We start from the raw sequence: 18574 nt of genomic DNA, 5'->3' as shown, positions 1-18574 counted from the left end.
TTGGGCTGGTATTCAACAGCCCGTAATACAAGGATCAATGTGATTCACTTTTCCACACCTTAAAGTGGTTATGATTATCTACAGGAAAAAATCTGTGGAATATGAGAAACAGTTTGAAACGGGCCCTTTTATCTTGATGCAACTACTAGAGGTCATTGACCATTTTTTTCAGTACAGTTTCTAGTCCACCAAGTGACATCTCAATTGAATTCACGTTTTTCCCGATTAAATGCGCCGCTAGAGGATTCAACACAAGAGTCTTTGGTTGGCTTTTCTGTTGCCCTGCACAGCACATCCTGGGAAAGGGAAAGAATTGTCTCACTACATTTTCACAACGCTTCCCCCCATCCCATGTGATATCCTGACGCAGCGTCACGTTTTGCGTCGCTCTGACGCAGGGGGTTTCCATCATGGCGTCGATGCAGGTAGGATCTCTACAGACAGTCATCACCTTCTATTATCTTTTCACCTGATATTTCAACACATTTAAAAAAATTAATCAGTATTTGTATGTATATAAATAACACGGGTCTGTTTTAAGATGCGAGTTTTTTTTAAAATTATTTTGACGTTTTAACTGTTATTTTATAAGTTACCTCGGGTTTCAACGCCTGCATCTAGTTATCATGAAAAGCTAGAAAGAACAGAGTTGCTAACGACGTTAGCAAGCTAACGTTAGCTAGTTAGATACTACTTCCCCATCCCCCTGTTGGACTCTCAGTTTCACGTTTTAAATAGTTAGCTAGCTTGCAAACTGAACTAACAAACATAGTTACCGGTGGTTTATGAGTGCAGTGACATGGCGGCGAGCAACATAAACAGCTAGCATGCTAACGTTAGCTAGCTAAAGTTGTTCGCTATGTCAGGTGGCTGACTGGGTCAGCTTGTCTGAATTCATGAAGTGGATTAGCTAGCTTTGTGTTCTGAAACCCTATCTAGCTGACACCTTATCCAGGCAACTGGCTGTCGAAATTTTAGCTACCTGTTATGATTGTAAACACTTCTAAGCTAATAGCTGTACAACGTTAGTTATATTACTGTTAGTGTAGACATAGTTAATGCGAGTAGCAGACGCAAGGTTAAGGCGTCCGTATACACACACTATATATTCAAAAGTATATGGACACCCTTACAAATGAGTGGATTTGGCTATTTCAGCCACAAACATTGCTGACAGGTATGAAATCGAGCACACCGCCATGCAATCTCCATAGCCTAACATTGACAGTATAATGGCCTTACTGAAGAGCTCATTGACTTTCAACGTGGCACCGTCATAGGATGCCACCTTTCCAACAAGTCAGTTCATCAAATTTCTGCACTGCTAGAGCTGCCCCCAGTGTTGTTATTATTGTGAAGTGGAAACATTAAGGAGCAACAACGGTGCAGCCATGAAGTGGTAGGCCACACAAGCTCACAGAAAGGAACCGCCGAGTGCTGAAGCCCGTAGCGCGTATAAATGGTCTGTCCTCAGTTGTAACACTCACTACCAAGTTCCAAACTACCTCTGGAAGCAATGTCAGCACAATAATTTCAGGATATGGGTTTCCTTGGCCGAGCAGCCGCACACATGCGCAATGCCAAGCATTGGCTGGAGTAGTGTAAAGCTCACCGCTATTGGAGCAGTGGAAACACGTTCTCTGAATCATGCTTCACCATCTGGCAGTCAAACGGACAAATCTGGGTTTGGCGGACGCCAAGAGAACGCTACTGCCCGACTTCATTGTGCCAACTGTAAAGTTTGGTGGAGGAGGAATAATGGTCTGGGGCTGTTTTTCATGATTCGGGCAGGTCCCTTAGTTCCAGTGAAGCGAAATCTTATCGCTACAGCATACAATGACATTCTAGACGATTCTGTGCTTCCAACTTTCAATCAAATGTATTTATAAAGTCCTTTTTACATCAGTCGATGTCACAAAGTGCTGTACAGAAACCCAGCCTAAAACACCAAACAGCAAGTAATGCAGAAGCACGGTGGTTTTAGATCGTGGCTTCCCCCTCTCTCATTTTCTCCTACACCCAGGTTCTGTTATCTCAGGTTGTAATTTCCTGGCAGAGACTCTCCCCCAGGCCATGCAGAAAGAGAGTGTGGAAAGAGAACAAGGGATTTCACTTGGCCAAACTCCTAAATCCCCAAAATGGGAGAATTAAACTGTATGTCCACTTGTAAGAATGTGGGAAGGGTCCGTTGACACGTAGGAGACGGGTATGACGAGTGTGTTTCATTTGGTGACCTCATGGAAGACAGTTACGCGTTTCCTATCTCTGAATGTGTACATTTCTCAATTATGGGATTTCCATCTAATTATTGTATAAATGAATGAGTAAAGATTAAAGTATTTGTGAAATTCTGTAATGTGATTTTAACCTTTTTAGAATGAGAGAATTGTATTCCCTGTAAAGGTTAACTAGTCAGCGGCCACTCCCCTGTGAGCACAGACATGATCTGGCGTCATGGAAACACCCTTTTCTATTGTTACGAATAAAACCCCCTCCTGAGGAAATCCTCTTCAGACAAAGCAAACCCCCCAGTGGTTGAAATGGTTGAGTACCAAGACTAGAAAACCACGTGGCGCATTGGCTACACGTCTGGAAATGGTTAAACTCTTAAGACTATCGATCCCTACAGAATAATAGCAAATCTTAGATACTAATTACTAGTCTGCAGCAAGAAATGATGTAAACCTGGAATACGAATACCGACAACCGCCGAAAACATCTACTCTAAGAACAATGGACACCTGACGTATCCACTACAACAGACACCGTCAGGAGCCGCCGATTAGAGCAACCACCATGAGTAACCAGAGACTCTCTGATGAACTGATTCTCCCGCAGACGGACCGACAATTCCAACAGAGAAGACAACAATGACAAATGGGCGTAAATATATTGATCGCAATTATTCCCGAATGAGCGAGCGTTTATGTGCAAAGGATTAGCATTTCAATGAAAAAATTACCCGCTCCAGCCTCCTCTGTGGTACTCCCATCTAGCTCAACCCCTCCAGGCTCCTCCCATCTAGCTCAACCCCTCCAGGCTCCTCCCATCTAGCTCAACCCCTCCAGGCTCCTCTCATCTAGCTCAACCCCTCCAGGCTCCTCTCATCTAGCTCAACCCCTCCAGGCTCCTCCCATCTAGCTCAACCCCTCCAGCCTCCTCCCATCTAGCTCAACCCCTCCAGCCTCCTCCCATCTAGCTCAACCCCTCCAGCCTCCTCCCATCTAGCTCAACCCCTCCAGCCTCCTCCCATCTAGCTCAACCCCTCCAGGCTCCTCCCATCTAGCTCAACCCCTCCAGGCTCCTCCCATCTAGCTCAACCCCTCCAGCCTCCTCCAGGCTCCTCCCATCTAGCTCAACCCCTCCAACCCCTCCTCCTCCATGGTGCGTAGTGATCCATTTAGCCTTTCCCGCTCATTTATCGGTCCACACCCCCTTTTCTTTCTATATCGGAAGACTAATTGATCAGATATTAAAGTATCTGAAGAGTTATATTCGGGAAAACGTTAACTTTGTAACCTGAACATTTTCCGTGGTGCCCCGACTTCCTAGTTAATTAAATTGACATGATTAGTTTTAATTACGTAATAATAATTACAGAGAACTGATTTGATAAAATAAGTCTTCACCTTTAATGATACTGAAGACATGACACTATGATGAAACCTAGAGAGGAACCAGGCTCTGAGGGGTGGCCATTATAACAGAACATGGCCAGGATGTTCAAACGTTCATAGATGACCAGCAGGGTCAAATAATAATCATCATCATCATTATCACAGTGGTTGTAGAGGTTGCAACAGGTCAGCACCTGTAAATGTTAGTTGGCTTTTCATTGCCGATCATTCAGAGTTCGAGACAGTGAACAGGTCAGGGTTCCATGCCGCAGGCAGAACAGTTGAAACTGGAGCAGCAGCATGACCAGGTGGAATGGGGACAGCAAGGAGTCATCAGGCCAGGTAGTCCTGAGGCATGGTCCCAGGGCTCAGGTCCTCTAATTCTCTTTCTCTCTGAGGGAGCATACTTAAATTCACACAGGACACTGGTTAAGACCTGAGAAATACTCCAGATATAACAGACTGACCCTAGCACCCCGACACAAACTATTGCAGCGCAAATACTGGAGGCTGAGACAGGAGGGGTCGGAAGACACTGGCCCTGTCCGACGATACCCCCGGACAGCGCCAAACAGGCAGGATATAACCCCACCCACTTTGCCAAGGCACAGCCCCCACACCACTAGAAGGATATCTTCAACCACCAACCTACTACCCTGAGACCAGGCTGAGTATAACAATGCAAGATGGCCTAGCAGTAGGACGTGTGTGTTTTGTCTTTGTCTTATCCAGTGTAAATAGCCAGGCTTTTACCTATATATATGAATCATACTTTCTATCTACGAACTAATTATACTTTCCAGCAACCCGCCTCACCCAATGTGGTACGGATCTGCTATTTCTATTCCATATTACTGGAACTTCCATCAGGAGCTAGCCAGCTAACTAGCTACTAGCCTTTGTTAGCCACGGCTAGCGGTCTACACGTTTGTCTCGGTAACCAGCCAGCCTTAACTCGGACAACACCTGCCAGTCTGCACAGGTGCGATATCAACCCAGAGCATATCGGACTGCTTCTCTCTACCACATCACCGGATGCCTGCCGCTCTGGATCATTACACCGGATCATCGCAGCTAGCTAGCTGCAAACGAGTGGCTAATGTTAGCTAACGCCTCTGTCCCGAAGCAAGCACCAGCTAGCCTCGAGCTAGGCCCATATACCAGCTAATTCTAGGGCTACAATAACCCCTTTGACAATTGGCCTGGACCCTTTATTGTCGACACGGAGCCCCGCCGATCCATCACGACTGGTCTGCCGACGTGATCGCCCGGTGTGGTCTCAACAGGCTATTCTGTTACAATGTCGCGCCAAAGAACCATCTACTAGCCCCGGCCGCTAGCGTTTCTGAACGCTGTGTCCCTTGCTCGGCTAGCGTAGCAGTGACTACCGAACAGCACCCTGACTCACCCAGTGTAGTAGTGAGAACCGAACGGCACCCTGACTCACCTATTGCTGCTCTTTTGACCCTATGATCATTCGGCTACACAGCTGATGCCCCCTGGACTGTTTCAATAAACTTAATTTTGTTTACCTGTCGGCCCCAGCCTCGTACTCAGGTCCTGTCATTTACCCGTTGTTGTCTTAGCTCTCCTGATCAACACCTGTGATTGATTTATGCCTCTATCTGTCAGTATGCATTCTCTACTGCTGTCTTGGCTAGTTCTTAATGTTTTAATTCACTTTAGAGCCCTCAGTCCCATTCAAAATGCCTTAGATAGATAGCTCTTTCGTCCCACCCCACACACATGCGGAGACCTCATCTGGCTTAACTGGTGCCTCCAGAGACAAGATCTTTCTTCGTCACTCAACGCCTAGGTTTACCTCCACTGTACTCACATCCTACCATACCCTTGTCTGTACATTATGAATCTATTCTACCACGCCCAGAAATCTGCTCCTTTTATTCTCTGTCCCCAACGCACTAGACGACCAGCTCTTATAGCTTTTAGCCGTACCCTTATCCTGCTCCTCCTCTGTTCCTCTGATGTAGAGGTTAACCCAGGTCCTGGAGCCCCCAGTTCCACTCCTATTCCCCAGGTGCTCTCATTTTGTTGACTTTGGTAACCGTAAAAGCCTTGGTTTCATGCATGTTGACATCAGAAGCCTCCTCCCTAAGTTTGTTTTATTCACTGCTTTAGCACACTCCGCTAACCCTGATATCCTAGCCATGTCTGAATCTTGGCTTAGGAAGGCCACCAAATATTCTGAAATTTCCAACTACAACATTGTCCACCAAGATAGAACTGCCAAAGCGGGTGGGGTTGCAATCTACTGCAGAGATATCCTGCAGAGTTCTGTCATACTATCCAGGTCTGTACCAAAACATTTCGAGCTTCTATTTAAAAAAATCCACCTTTCCAGAAATAAGTCTCTCACTGTTGCCGCTTGTTATAGACTCCGCTCAGTCCCCAGCTGTGTCCTGGACACCATATGTGAATTGATTGCCCCCCATCTATCTTCAGAGTTAGTTCTGCTAGGTGACCTAAATTGGGATATGCTTAACATCCCGGCCGTCCTACAATCTTAGCTAGATGCCCTCAATCTCACACAAATGATCAAGGAACCTACCAGGTACAACCCTTAATCCGTAAACACGGGCACCCTCATATCATCCTGACCAACCTGCCCTCTAAATACACCTCTGCTGTCTTCAGTCAGGATCTCAACGATCACTGCCTCATTGCCTGCGTCCGCAATGGGTCCGCGGTCAAACGACCACCCCTCATCACTGTCAAACGCTCCCTAAAACACTTCATTGAGCAGGCCTTTCTAATCGATCTGGCCCTGGTATCCTGGAAGGATTTCTACCTCATTCCATCAGTAGAGGATGCCTGGTTATTCTTTTAAAAGTGATTTCCTCACTATCTTAAATAAGCATGCTCCTTTCAAAAAAAAATAGAACTAAGAAAAAAACAAACACCAAAATGTAAAACCAGGAACACCACAAAATGTCGTCATGAACTGGGAAGCAACAGGCTTTTATTTAGCAGTACTCACCAAGCTAGAGGATATTACGACACATCCAGCTGGCTTGATTTGTATCTAGTCTCTGAACACTGGGGATTTGTTTAATCTCGTCTGGGTTACCTCAGTTTAGCTTCCTGTTTACACTTCTTTCTTTTTGTTCTCCACAAAAATCTGAAAATTGTACCTCCCAAATATTCTAATCTGGCTACAGTTTAAACATCTTTGTTCTTCTCTTACAGAAAAGGCTACAAAAGGAACTAATGGCTTTGCAAAATGATCCACCCCCTGGAATGACACTCAATGAGAAAAGTGTACAGAACACCATCACACAGTGAGTGTACATCAGCATGCTGACTCTTATGTGTCCTAGTGTGGATATGCATGTCTTGCTTTGTTGCACAGATCTATAACATTTCCCACTGGCTCATTTCATTGTGAAAGAAGATAAACACCAAGAACCTGCTCTGTACTCAGGGGCGTCAGTATGGATCTATCCATCATGTATAGAAGAAAAACACAGTACACAAATCCCAGGTACAGGTGATTAGGTAGCTTTTTAAAATGTATTTAACAAGGGAGGACAGTTGAGCACAAATTCTTATTTATAATGACGGTCTACTAAAAGGCAAAAGGCCTCCTGCGGGGACGGGGGCTGGGATTAAAAATAAAATATAGGTCAAACAGACATCACGACAAGAGAGACAACTACATAAAGAGAGACTTAAGACGACAACATGGCAGCAGCACAACATGGTAGTAGCACAAAACATGGTAGAAACTTTATTGGGCACAGACAACCACACACATTTTTTATTTAACTAGGCAAGTCAGTTAAGAACAAATTCTTATTTACAAACCCGGACGACGCTGGGCTAATTGTGCGCCGCCCTATGGGACACAGCCTGGATTCGAACCAGGGACTGTAGTGACGCTTCTTGCACTGAGATGCAGTACCTTAGACATCTGCACCTCTTGGGAACAATACATCACGTGAAGCAGCCACAACTGTCAGTAAGAGTGTCCATGATTGAGTCTTTGAATGAAGAGATGGAGATGAAACTGTCCAGTTTGAGTGTTTGTTGCAGCTCGTTCCAGTCGCTAGCTGCAGCGAACTGAAAAGAGGAGCGACCCAGGGATGTGTGTGCTTTGGGGACCTTTAACAGAATGTGACTGGCAGAACGGGTGTTGTATGTGGAGGAGGAGGGCTGCAGTAGATATCTCAGATAAGGGGAAGTGAGGCCTAAGAGGGTTTTATAAATAAGCATCAACTAGTGGGTCTTGCGACATGTATACAGAGATGACCAGTTTACAGAGGAGTATAGAGTGCAGTGATGTGTCCTATAAGTAGCATTGGTGACAAATCTGATGGCCGAATGGTAAAGAACATCTAGCCGCTCGAGAGCACCCTTACCTGCTGATCTATAAATTACGTCTCCGTAATCTAGCATGGGTAGGATGGTCATCTGAATCAGGGTTAGTTTGGCAGCTGGGGTGAAAGAGGAGCGATTACGATGGAGGAAACCAAGTCTAGATTTAACTTTAGCCTGCAGATTTGATATGTGCTGAGAGAAGGACAGTGTACCGTCTAGCCATACTCCCAAGTACTTGTATGAGGTGACTACATCACGTTCTAAACCCTCAGAGGTAGTAATCACACCTGTGGGAAGAGGGGCATTCTTCTTACCAAACCACATTACCTTTGTTTTGGAGGTGTTCAGAACAAGGTTAAGGGCAGAGAAAGCTTGTTGGACACTAAGACAGCTTTGTTGTAGAGCGTTTAACACAAAATCTGGGGAGGGGCCAGCTGAGTATAAGACTGTAACAGTTAGGATCAGCTTGATCTCCCCCTTTAAATAAAGGACAAACTGTGGCTGCCTTCCAAGCACTGGGAACCTCCCCAGAGAGGAGAGACAGGTTAAAAAGGTCAGAGTTAGGCTTGGTGATGATGGGGGCAGCAACCTTAAAGAAGAAAGGGTCTAAACCATCTGACCCAGATGCTTTGTTAAGCTTAAGGAGCTCCTTTAGCACCTCGGACTCAGTGACCGCCTGCAGAGAGAAACTTTGTAGCGGGGCAGCGTAAAAAGAGGGAGGAGCATCGGGGATAGTTGCATTAGAAGGGGTGGGAGATGAGGAAATGTTGGATGGGCAAAGAGGCATGGCTGAGTCCAATAGGAATCCTGACTTAATGAAGTGGTGATTAAAGAGCTCAGCCATGTGGTACTTGTCAGTAACAACCACATCATCAACATTAAGGGACATGTGGTCCTTGTCAGTAACAACCACATCATCAACTGTAAGGGACATGTGGTCCTTGTCAGTAACAACCACATCATCATCATTAAGGGACATGTGCTCCTTGTCAGTAACAACCACATCATCAACTTTAAGGGACATGGGCAGCTGTGAGGTGGAGGGTTTATTCTCCAGGTCTTTAACTGTTTTCTATAACTTCTTGGGGTTAGACCCACAGAAAGAGAACTGCTCCTTAAAGTAACTAACTTTGGCCTTCCAGATAGCCTGAGTGGACTTATTTCTCATTTGCCTGAACGAGAGCCAGTCATCCTGAGTATGCGTGTGCAGAGCCTTTCGCCAAATGTGATTCTTGAGGTGGAGTAACTCTGCCAGATCACGGTTGAACCACGGGCTGAACCTGTTTTTAATTCTCATTTTCTTTATGCGTGTGTGTTTAACAATACCACTGAAAATATTTTAAAAAATAAGGTCCATGCGTCTTCGACAGAGGGGATCAAGCTGATTTCTATACCAATTTACAGAGGCCAGTTCATGAAGGAAGGCTTGCTCATTAAAGTTTTTTTTAATAGTGACAAAGTCTAATGTTCTCTTCAGAGACACCCAGAGATAAGAGACTGCCTCTCTAGCCACGGCCATGTTGCTGTGGATCAAACAAGGTCATCCCAGACCCCCTGACTGGTACACTAGCTATTGTCGCATTCACGTGCAAGTCGTAACTAGGAAACTCGGAAATGTCAGACTTGCTTACTGGTTGTAGTGATACACGTACCGCGTTCAACCAGTTAGCTGGTTGACTAGCACATGAACACGACATAAAGCCCATCAGTCGAGCATCTCTTAATGCACACAGGGTCGCTGTTCATCCTCATCAAATATAGTAGTGTGACAGGGTAGGGCATCTCTTAATGCACACAGGGTCGCTGTTCATCCTCATCAAATATAGTAGTGTGACAGGGTAGGGCATCTCTTAATGCACACAGGGTCGCTGTTCATCCTCATCAAATATAGTAGTGTGACAGGGTAGGGCATCTCTTAATGCACACAGGGTCGCTGTTCATCCTCATCAAATATAGTAGTGTGACAGTGTAGGGTATCTCTTAATGCACACAGGGTCACTGTTCATCCTCATCAAATATAGTAGTGTGACAGTGTAGGGTATCTCTTAATGCACACAGGGTCACTGTTCATCCTCATCAAATATAGTAGTGTGACAGGGTAGGGTATCTCTTAATGCACACAGGGTCACTGTTCATCCTCATCAAATATAGTAGTGTGACAGGGTAGGGCATCTCTTAATGCACACAGGGTCACTGTTCATCCTCATCAAATATAGTAGTGTGACAGGGTAGGGCATCTCTTAATGCACACAGGGTCACTGTTCATCCTCATCAAATATAGTAGTGTGACGGGGTAGTGTGACAGGGTAGTGTGACAGGGTAGTGTGACAGGGTAGTGTGACAGGGTAGTGTGACAGGGTAGTGTGACAGGGTAGTGTGACAGGGTAGTGTGTGAGAGTAGTGTGATAGTGTGAGGGTAGTGTAGTGTGTCAGGGTAGTGTGACAGTGTAGGGTAGTGTGACAGGGTAGGGAGGTGTGACAGTGTGAGGGTGGTGTGTCAGGGTAGGGTGCTGTAACAGTGTGTAAGTGTAGTGTAACAGTGTCAGGTTAGTGTAACAGTGTAGTAAGGGTAGTGTAACAGTGTAGTAAGGGTAGTGTAACAGTGTGTCAGGGTAGTGTAACAGTGTGTCAGCGTGGTGAAGGTGTAATGGAGACGCGTGGTGACGGTGTAATGGAGACGCGTGGTGAAGGTGTAATGGAGACGCGTGGTGAAGGTGTAATGGAGACGCGTGGTGACGGTGTAATGGAGACGCGTGGTGAAGGTGTAATGGAGACGCGTGGTGAAGGTGTAATGGAGACGCGTGGTGAAGGTGTAATGGAGACGCGTGGTGAAGGTGTAATGGAGACGCGTGGTGAAGGTGTAATGGAGACGCGTGGTGAAGGTGTAATGGAGACGCGTGGTGAAGGTGTAATGGAGACGCGTGGTGAAGGTGTAATGGAGACGCGTGGTGAAGGTGTAATGGAGACGCGTGGTGAAGGTGTAATGGAGACGCGTGGTGAGGTGTAATGGAGACGCGTGGTGAAGGTGTAATGGAGACGCGTGGTGAAGGTGTAATGGAGACGCGTGGTGAGGTGTAATGGAGACGCGTGGTGACGGTGTAATGGAGACGCGTGGTGAAGGTGTAATGGAGACGCGTGGTGAAGGTGTAATGGAGACGCGTGGTGAAGGTGTAATGGAGACGCGTGGTGAAGGTGTAATGGAGACTCGTGGTGAAGGTGTAATGGAAACGCGTGGTGACGGTGTAATGGAAACGCGTGGTGAAGGTGTAATGCAGACGCGTGGTGACGGTGTAATGCAGACGCGTGGTGACGGTGTAATGCAGACGCGTGGTGACGGTGTAATGCAGACGCGTGGTGACTGTGTAATGCAGACGCGTGGTGACGGTGTAATGCAGACGCGTGGTGACGGTGTAATGCAGACGCGTGGTGACGGTGTAATGCAGACGCGTGGTGACGGTGTAATGGTGACTGTGTAACGCAGAGGCGTGGTGACGGTGTAACGCAGACGTGTGGTGACGGTGTAACGCAGACGTGTGGTGACGGTGTAATGGAGACGCGTGGTGACGGTGTAATGGAGACGCGTGGTGACGGTGTAATGGAGACGCGTGGTGGCGGTGTAATGCAGACGCGTGGTGGCGGTGTAATGCAGACGCGTGGTGGCGGTGTAATGCAGACGCGTGGTGGCGGTGTAATGCAGACGCGTGGTGGCGGTGTAATGGAGACGCGTGGTGACGGTGTAATGGAGACGCGTGGTGGCGGTGTAATGGAGACGCGTGGTGACGGTGTAATGGAGACGCGTGGTGAAGGTGTAATGGAGACGCGTGGTGAAGGTGTAATGGAGACGCGTGGTGAAGGTGTAATGGAGACTCGTGGTGAAGGTGTAATGGAAACGCGTGGTGACGGTGTAATGGAAACGCGTGGTGAAGGTGTAATGCAGACGCGTGGTGACGGTGTAATGCAGACGCGTGGTGACGGTGTAATGGAGACGCGTGGTGACGGTGTAATGGAGACTCGTGGTGAAGGTGTAATGGAAACGCGTGGTGACGGTGTAACGCAGACGTGTGGTGACGGTGTAACGCAGACGTGTGGTGACGGTGTAACGGAGACGCGTGGTGACGGTGTAATGGAGACGCGTGGTGACGGTGTAATGGAGACGCGTGGTGGCGGTGTAATGCAGACGCGTGGTGGCGGTGTAATGCAGACGCGTGGTGGCGGTGTAATGCAGACGCGTGGTGGCGGTGTAATGGAGACGCGTGGTGACGGTGTAATGGAGACGCGTGGTGGCGGTGTAATGGAGACGCGTGGTGACGGTGTTTCGTCGGGCAGTCTCGTGATTTAGCCATGAACAGTTGTGGGTTCGATTCCCATGGGGGACTTGTAAGAAAATGTATGCACTCATTACTGGAGTGTCTGTTAAATGACTCAGTACTGTAGTGACTCTGAATCAGAGAGTCTGCTAAATGACTCACTACTGTAAGTGGCTCTAGATCAGAGAGTCTGCTAAATGACTCATTACTGTAGTGTCTCTGGATAAGAGAGTCTGCTAAATGACTCACTATTGTAGTGTATCTGGATCAGAGAGTCTGTTAAATGACTCACTATTGTAGTGACTCTGGATAAGAGAGTCTGCTAAATGACTCACTATTGTAGTGTCTCTGGATCAGAGAGTCTGTTAAATGACACAAATGCAGAAGTGGATAGACTGAATGCTGCTGAGCAGAACAAGCTCAGTAGTAGTTTCAGCTGTTCTGCATTGCATAAGGAAACACAGTCTTCTTTCCGACCTACCTGAATGTGTCCAATATAAAACTCTTTATTTTCATTGCGAAACATATTGCAACAATGAATACACTCCAGATCTCGGTCTGTCAAGAATGGTATGAGTCACTGGAATGAGAACCTTCCAGAACCTGTTGAGCTGGATCTTATCCTTGTTTTAGGGCGGTACGGCCCGGGGTGTGGCTTTGCTATGAGAGCTTCAGCTTGGCAATACTCCGTGTGCCTGGCCGAAGTCTGTCTCTGTTATGTAATGGTTACTATGACGATTTGATTTAGATTTATTCACAGACTGAAAGACACCAGCAGCATATTTTTTTTGGTTTGTTCCCTATGTTTTTTTTTTTTTTTAATACCTTTTTTAGGATTGTGTAACAGCCAGCCCTTCTTGTCTGTTTTGAGTGTGTTTCTCGATGAAACAACAGCCCCAGTTAAGCCCTAAGAGGTTAAGAACAAATTCTTATTTACAATGACGGCCTACCGGGGAACAGTGGGTTAACTGCCTTGTTCAGGGGCAGAACGACAGATTTTTACCTTGTCAGCTCGGGGATTCAATCTTACAACCTTTCGGTTACTAGTCCCAAGGCTCTAACCACTAGGCTACCTGCCGCCCCTAATGAGGTAGTCATTAAAACATATATATTTTATTAAACACTTATTGCACACAGTCCATGCTACTTTTTATGTGACTTGTTAAGCACATTTTTACTCCTGAACATATTTAGGCTTGCCATAACAAATGAGTTGAGTACTTATTGACTCAAGACATTTCAGCTTTTCATTTTTAATTCATTATTACCATAATTTTCAGTTCATTTTTTTCATCCCAGATATATTTAATAAACCAAGTCGTCTTTTAAGTTATGCCTGTTGAAAATGTATTGATTCAGAGTTCACACTGAAAATAGTGTTTTACACACATCCAGACTTGACACTGACATACACACAGGAGTTGGGGGGAGGGGGAGCAGCTAGAGAATGTCCACTGTTTGCTGCCTAGTGCCCTGGTCCCACAAATCATCTGGTTTGACTGGGGAGGACCGCTAAGGACTGGGGGAGTTCAAAACCCGTGTTTCTGTCTAAGTGTGTGTCTCTCTCCTGTGGGAGAGTCAACAAACGGTGAGGAGGGGACAGACATGACCCTCAGAGGTCATCTGAATGATCTGTTGTACTGGACAGACATGACCTGATCCTCAGAGGTCATCTGAACGATCTGTTGTACTGGACAGACATGACCTGATCCGATCCTCAGAGGTCATCTGGACGATCTGTTGTACTGGACAGACATGACCTGATCCTCAGAGGTCATCTGAATGATCTGTTGTACTGGACTGGTCAGGTGTCTTTACTCCTACTGGGTCTTCTATAACGACGCATCATGACAGGGATTTATCATTGGCTCTTTCTGTCAGAATGAGCACTAAGTGAACTAAGCGATTATCCTCAGGCATGTTGACCAGGCCAGGGACCGATCCCATCCTCTCCATCTCTGATTGACCTACGACCCAGACCATACATGAACACACACACACACACACTTGTTTGTTTATATTGGAGAATCAAATATACAGTAATACATAATCATTTAATATGGTATGTGTTGTGTCTTGTCTTCCAGATGGATTGTAGATATGGAAGGAGCCACGGGCACACTCTATGAAGGAGAGAAATTTCAGTTGCTTTTCAAATTCAGTAGTCGGTATCCTTTCGATTCACCTCAGGTAAGTAGCTTGCCTAGCGCCTCTTCATTGAATACTGTAGCTAGTAGCTCGCTAGCTAGCCTAGCGCTGCCTCATTGAGTCCTGGTGCTACGAGCTAGCCTAGCGCCTCCTCATTGACGAGTACTGGTGCTACGGACTAGCCTAGCGCCGCCTCATTGACCAGTACTGGTGCTACGGACTAGCCTAGCGCCGCCTCATTGACGAATACTGGTGCTACGGACTAGCCTAGCGCCGCCTCATTGACGAGTACTGGTGCTACGGACTAGCCTAGCGCCGCCTCATTGAGTACTGGTGCTACGGACTAGCCTAGCGCCGCCTCATTGAGTACTGGTGCTACGAGCTAGCCTAGCGCCACCTCATTGACGAGTACTGGTGCTACGGACTACCCTAGCGCCGCCTCATTGAGTACTGGTGCTACGGACTAGCCTAGCGCCGCCTCATTGAGTACTGGTGCTACGAGCTAGCCTAGCGCCGCCTCATTGACGAGTACTGGTGCTACGGACTACCCTAGCGCCGCCTCATTGAGTACTGGTGCTACGAACTAGCTTAGCACCGCCTCATTGAGTACTGGTGCTACGAGCTAGTCTAGTGCCGCCTCATTGAGTACTATAGCTACTAGCTAGCCTAGCGCCGCCTCATTGAGTACTGGTGCTACGGACTTGCCTAGCGCTGCCTCATTGAGTACTATAGCTACTAGCTAGCCTAGCGCCGCCTCATTGAGTACTATAGCTAATAGCTAGCCTAGCGGCTCCTCATTGATGAATAGTACTGTATAGCTTAGTAACTATTGAATCAGCAAGCCAGGACACTGTCAAGATCCGTCCCATGCTCTGTGAGTACGCTGAGTGGGCATGTTGCTTAGTAACGGGTCATTCATCAAACTGAATAAAGATGGTGGATATCATTCTGTAAGGTAGAGATGGTTCCAGTCTACTGCGCTATTTTAAACACACAGCATATCTTCTTCAACATTTTTTTTGAAGACAATAATTGATTCTAATAATAATAAAATAATAATAATAATAAAATAATAAAATGGCTGTTTTAGCTGGGTGTTGGGTAAATGGCTGTTTTAGCTGGGCGTTGGGTAAATGGCTGTTTTAGCTGGGTGCTGGGTAAATGGCTGTTTTAGCTGGGTGCTGGGTAAATGGCTGTTTTAGCTGGGTGTTGGGTAAATGGCTGTTTTAGCTGGGTGTTGGGTAAATGGCTGTTTTAGCTGGGTGCTGGGTAAATGGCTGTTTTAGCTGGGTGTTGGGTAAATGGCTGTTTTAGCTGGGTGTTGGGTAAATGGCTGTTTTAGCTGGGTGCTGGGTAAATGGCTGTTTTAGCTGGGTGCTGGGTAAATGGCTGTTTTAGCTGGGCGTTGGGTAAATGGCTGTTTTAGCTGGGTGTTGGGTAAATGGCTGTTTTAGCTGGGTGCTGGGTAAATGGCTGTTTTAGCTGGATGCTGGGTAAATGGCTGTTTTAGCTGGGTGTTGGGTAAATGGCTGTTTTAGCTGGGTGTTGGGTAAATGGCTGTTTTAGCTGGGTGCTGGGTAAATGGCTGTTTTAGCTGGGTGCTGGGTAAATGGCTGTTTTAGCTGGATGCTGGGTAAATGGCTGTTTTAGCTGGGTGTTGGGTAAATGGCTGTTTTAGCTGGGTGTTGGGTAAATGGCTGTTTTAGCTGGATGCTGGGTAAATGGCTGTTTTAGCTGGGTGTTGGGTAAATGGCTGTTTTAGCTGGGTGCTGGGTAAATGGCTGTTTTAGCTGGGTGCTGGGTAAATGGCTGTTTTAGCTGGGTGTTGGGTAAATGGCTGTTTTAGCTGGGTGCTGGGTAAATGGCGGTTTTAGCTGGGTGCTGGGTAAATGGCGGTTTTAGCTGGGTGTTGGGTAAATGGCTGTTTTAGCTGGGTGTTGGGTAAATGGCTGTTTTAGCTGGGTAAATGGCTGTTTTAGCTGGGTGCTGGGTAAATGGCTGTTTTAGCTGGGTGTTGGGTAAATGGCTGTTTTAGCTGGGTGTTGGGTAAATGGCTGTTTTAGCTGGGTAAATGGCTGTTTTAGCTGGGTGCTGGGTAAATGGCTGTTTTAGCTGGGTGCTGGGTAAATGGCGGTTTTAGCTGGGTGCTGGGTAAATGGCGGTTTTAGCTGGGTGTTGGGTAAATGGCTGTTTTAGCTGGGTGTTGGGTAAATGGCTGTTTTAGCTGGGTAAATGGCTGTTTTAGCTGGGTGCTGGGTAAATGGCTGTTTTAGCTGGGTGTTGGGTAAATGGCTGTTTTAGCTGGGTGTTGGGTAAATGGCTGTTTTAGCTGGGTAAATGGCTGTTTTAGCTGGGTGCTGGGTAAATGGCTGTTTTAGCTGGGTGTTGGGTAAATGGCTGTTTTAGCTGGGTGTTGGGTAAATGGCTGTTTTAGCTGGGTGCTGGGTAAATGGCTGTTTTAGCTGGGTGCTGGGTAAATGGCTGTTTTAGCTGGGTGTTGGGTAAATGGCTGTTTTAGCTGGGTGCTGGGTAAATGGCTGTTTTAGCTGGGTGTTGGGTAAATGGCTGTTTTAGCTGGGTAAATGGCTGTTTTAGCTGGGTGCTGGGTAAATGGCTGTTTTAGCTGGGTGTTGGGTAAATGGCTGTTTTAGCTGGGTGTTGGGTAAATGGCTGTTTTAGCTGGGTGCTGGGTAAATGGCTGTTTTAGCTGGGTGCTGGGTAAATGGCTGTTTTAGCTGGGTGTTGGGTAAATGGCTGTTTTAGCTGGGTGTTGGGTAAATGGCTGTTTTAGCTGGGTGTTGGGTAAATGGCTGTTTTAGCTGGGTGTTGGGTAAATGGCTGTTTTAGCTGGGTGTTGGGTAAATGGCTGTTTTAGCTGGGTGTTGGGTAAATGGCTGTTTTAGCTGGGTGCTGGGTAAATGGCTGTTTTAGCTGGGTGCTGGGTAAATGGCTGTTTTAGCTGGGTGCTGGGTAAATGGCGGTTTTAGCTGGGTGCTGGGTAAATGGCTGTTTTAGCTGGGTGTTGGGTAAATGGCTGTTTTAGCTGGGTGTTGGGTAAATGGCTGTTTTAGCTGGGTGTTGGGTAAATGGCTGTTTTAGCTGGGTGTTGGGTAAATGGCTGTTTTAGCTGGGTGCTGGGTAAATGGCTGTTTTAGCTGGGCGTTGGGTAAATGGCTGTTTTAGCTGGGCGTTGGGTAAATGGCTGTTTTAGCTGGGTGTTGGGTAAATGGCTGTTTTAGCTGGGTGCTGGGTAAATGGCTGTTTTAGCTGGGTGCTGGGTAAATGGCTGTTTTAGCTGGGTGTTGGGTAAATGGCGGTTTTAGCTGGGTGTTGGGTAAATGGCTGTTTTAGCTGGGTGTTGGGTAAATGGCTGTTTTAGCTGGGTGTTGGGTAAATGGCTGTTTTAGCTGGGTGTTGGGTAAATGGCTGTTTTAGCTGGGTAAATGGCTGTTTTAGCTGGGTGCTGGGTAAATGGCTGTTTTAGCTGGGTGCTGGGTAAATGGCTGTTTTAGCTGGGTGTTGGGTAAATGGCGGTTTTAGCTGGGTGTTGGGTAAATGGCTGTTTTAGCTGGGTGTTGGGTAAATGGCTGTTTTAGCTGGGTAAATGGCTGTTTTAGCTGGGTGCTGGGTAAATGGCGGTTTTAGCTGGGTGCTGGGTAAATGGCGGTTTTAGCTGGGTGTTAAATCTAAGATGTGTTAAGAAAACGATAAGAAATCTAAGATGTGTCGAATAAACTATGTCCAGCTCAGGGCTTTGCATTTTGGTTGGCTAACTTGCTCGCTAAGTGGCTAGATGTCAAGATCAAGCTTGATGGTGACAGCAGAGATATTCCAGTCTGAGTAACCAGTCTCTTAAACTAACATTCTCCTTGTCATTGGCAAAGAGACTGGTCTTTCTGGCATCTTCAAATATGAACGTTCTATCATTTAAATGAGCTCGAGGAGAACAGAAGACTTGGATCCTGATTCGATAACCCTCACAGCTATCCTCCAATCACAATGATTATCCAAATATTGGAACTATTACTTTTTCTTCTCCACAAAGCACGTTGGTGACCGGTTGCTAAGCAACCATTTTTGGTTTGTCCAGTCCAAAACAAGTCTGTCAAAAGTTGCTAGTTCTCAAACTAAATACATTTCTAAGCCTCAAAATACAACATCTTG

The 18574-nt window shown here is 46.6% G+C and overlaps 1 protein-coding gene across 1 annotated transcript in view; it reads left to right on the top strand.

The window, feature by feature from the left end:
* The first annotated feature begins 282 nt into the window (after nucleotides 1-282).
* Nucleotides 283-18574, top strand: part of ube2wb (ubiquitin conjugating enzyme E2 Wb) — a 35559-nt gene continuing 17267 nt past the window's right edge. Inside the window, exons 1-3 of the mRNA XM_020468507.2 lie at nucleotides 283-425; nucleotides 6825-6916; nucleotides 14350-14452. Of these exons, the coding sequence (XP_020324096.2) occupies nucleotides 411-425; nucleotides 6825-6916; nucleotides 14350-14452 (210 nt within the window). The 5' untranslated portion in view covers nucleotides 283-410. The remainder of the gene's footprint in view (nucleotides 426-6824; nucleotides 6917-14349; nucleotides 14453-18574) is intronic.

The sequence above is a fragment of the Oncorhynchus kisutch genome, linkage group LG18 (assembly GCF_002021735.2).
Source record: "Oncorhynchus kisutch isolate 150728-3 linkage group LG18, Okis_V2, whole genome shotgun sequence".
NCBI classification, from domain to species: domain Eukaryota; kingdom Metazoa; phylum Chordata; class Actinopteri; order Salmoniformes; family Salmonidae; genus Oncorhynchus; species Oncorhynchus kisutch.
This window is presented reverse-complemented; position numbering and strand designations above follow the sequence as displayed.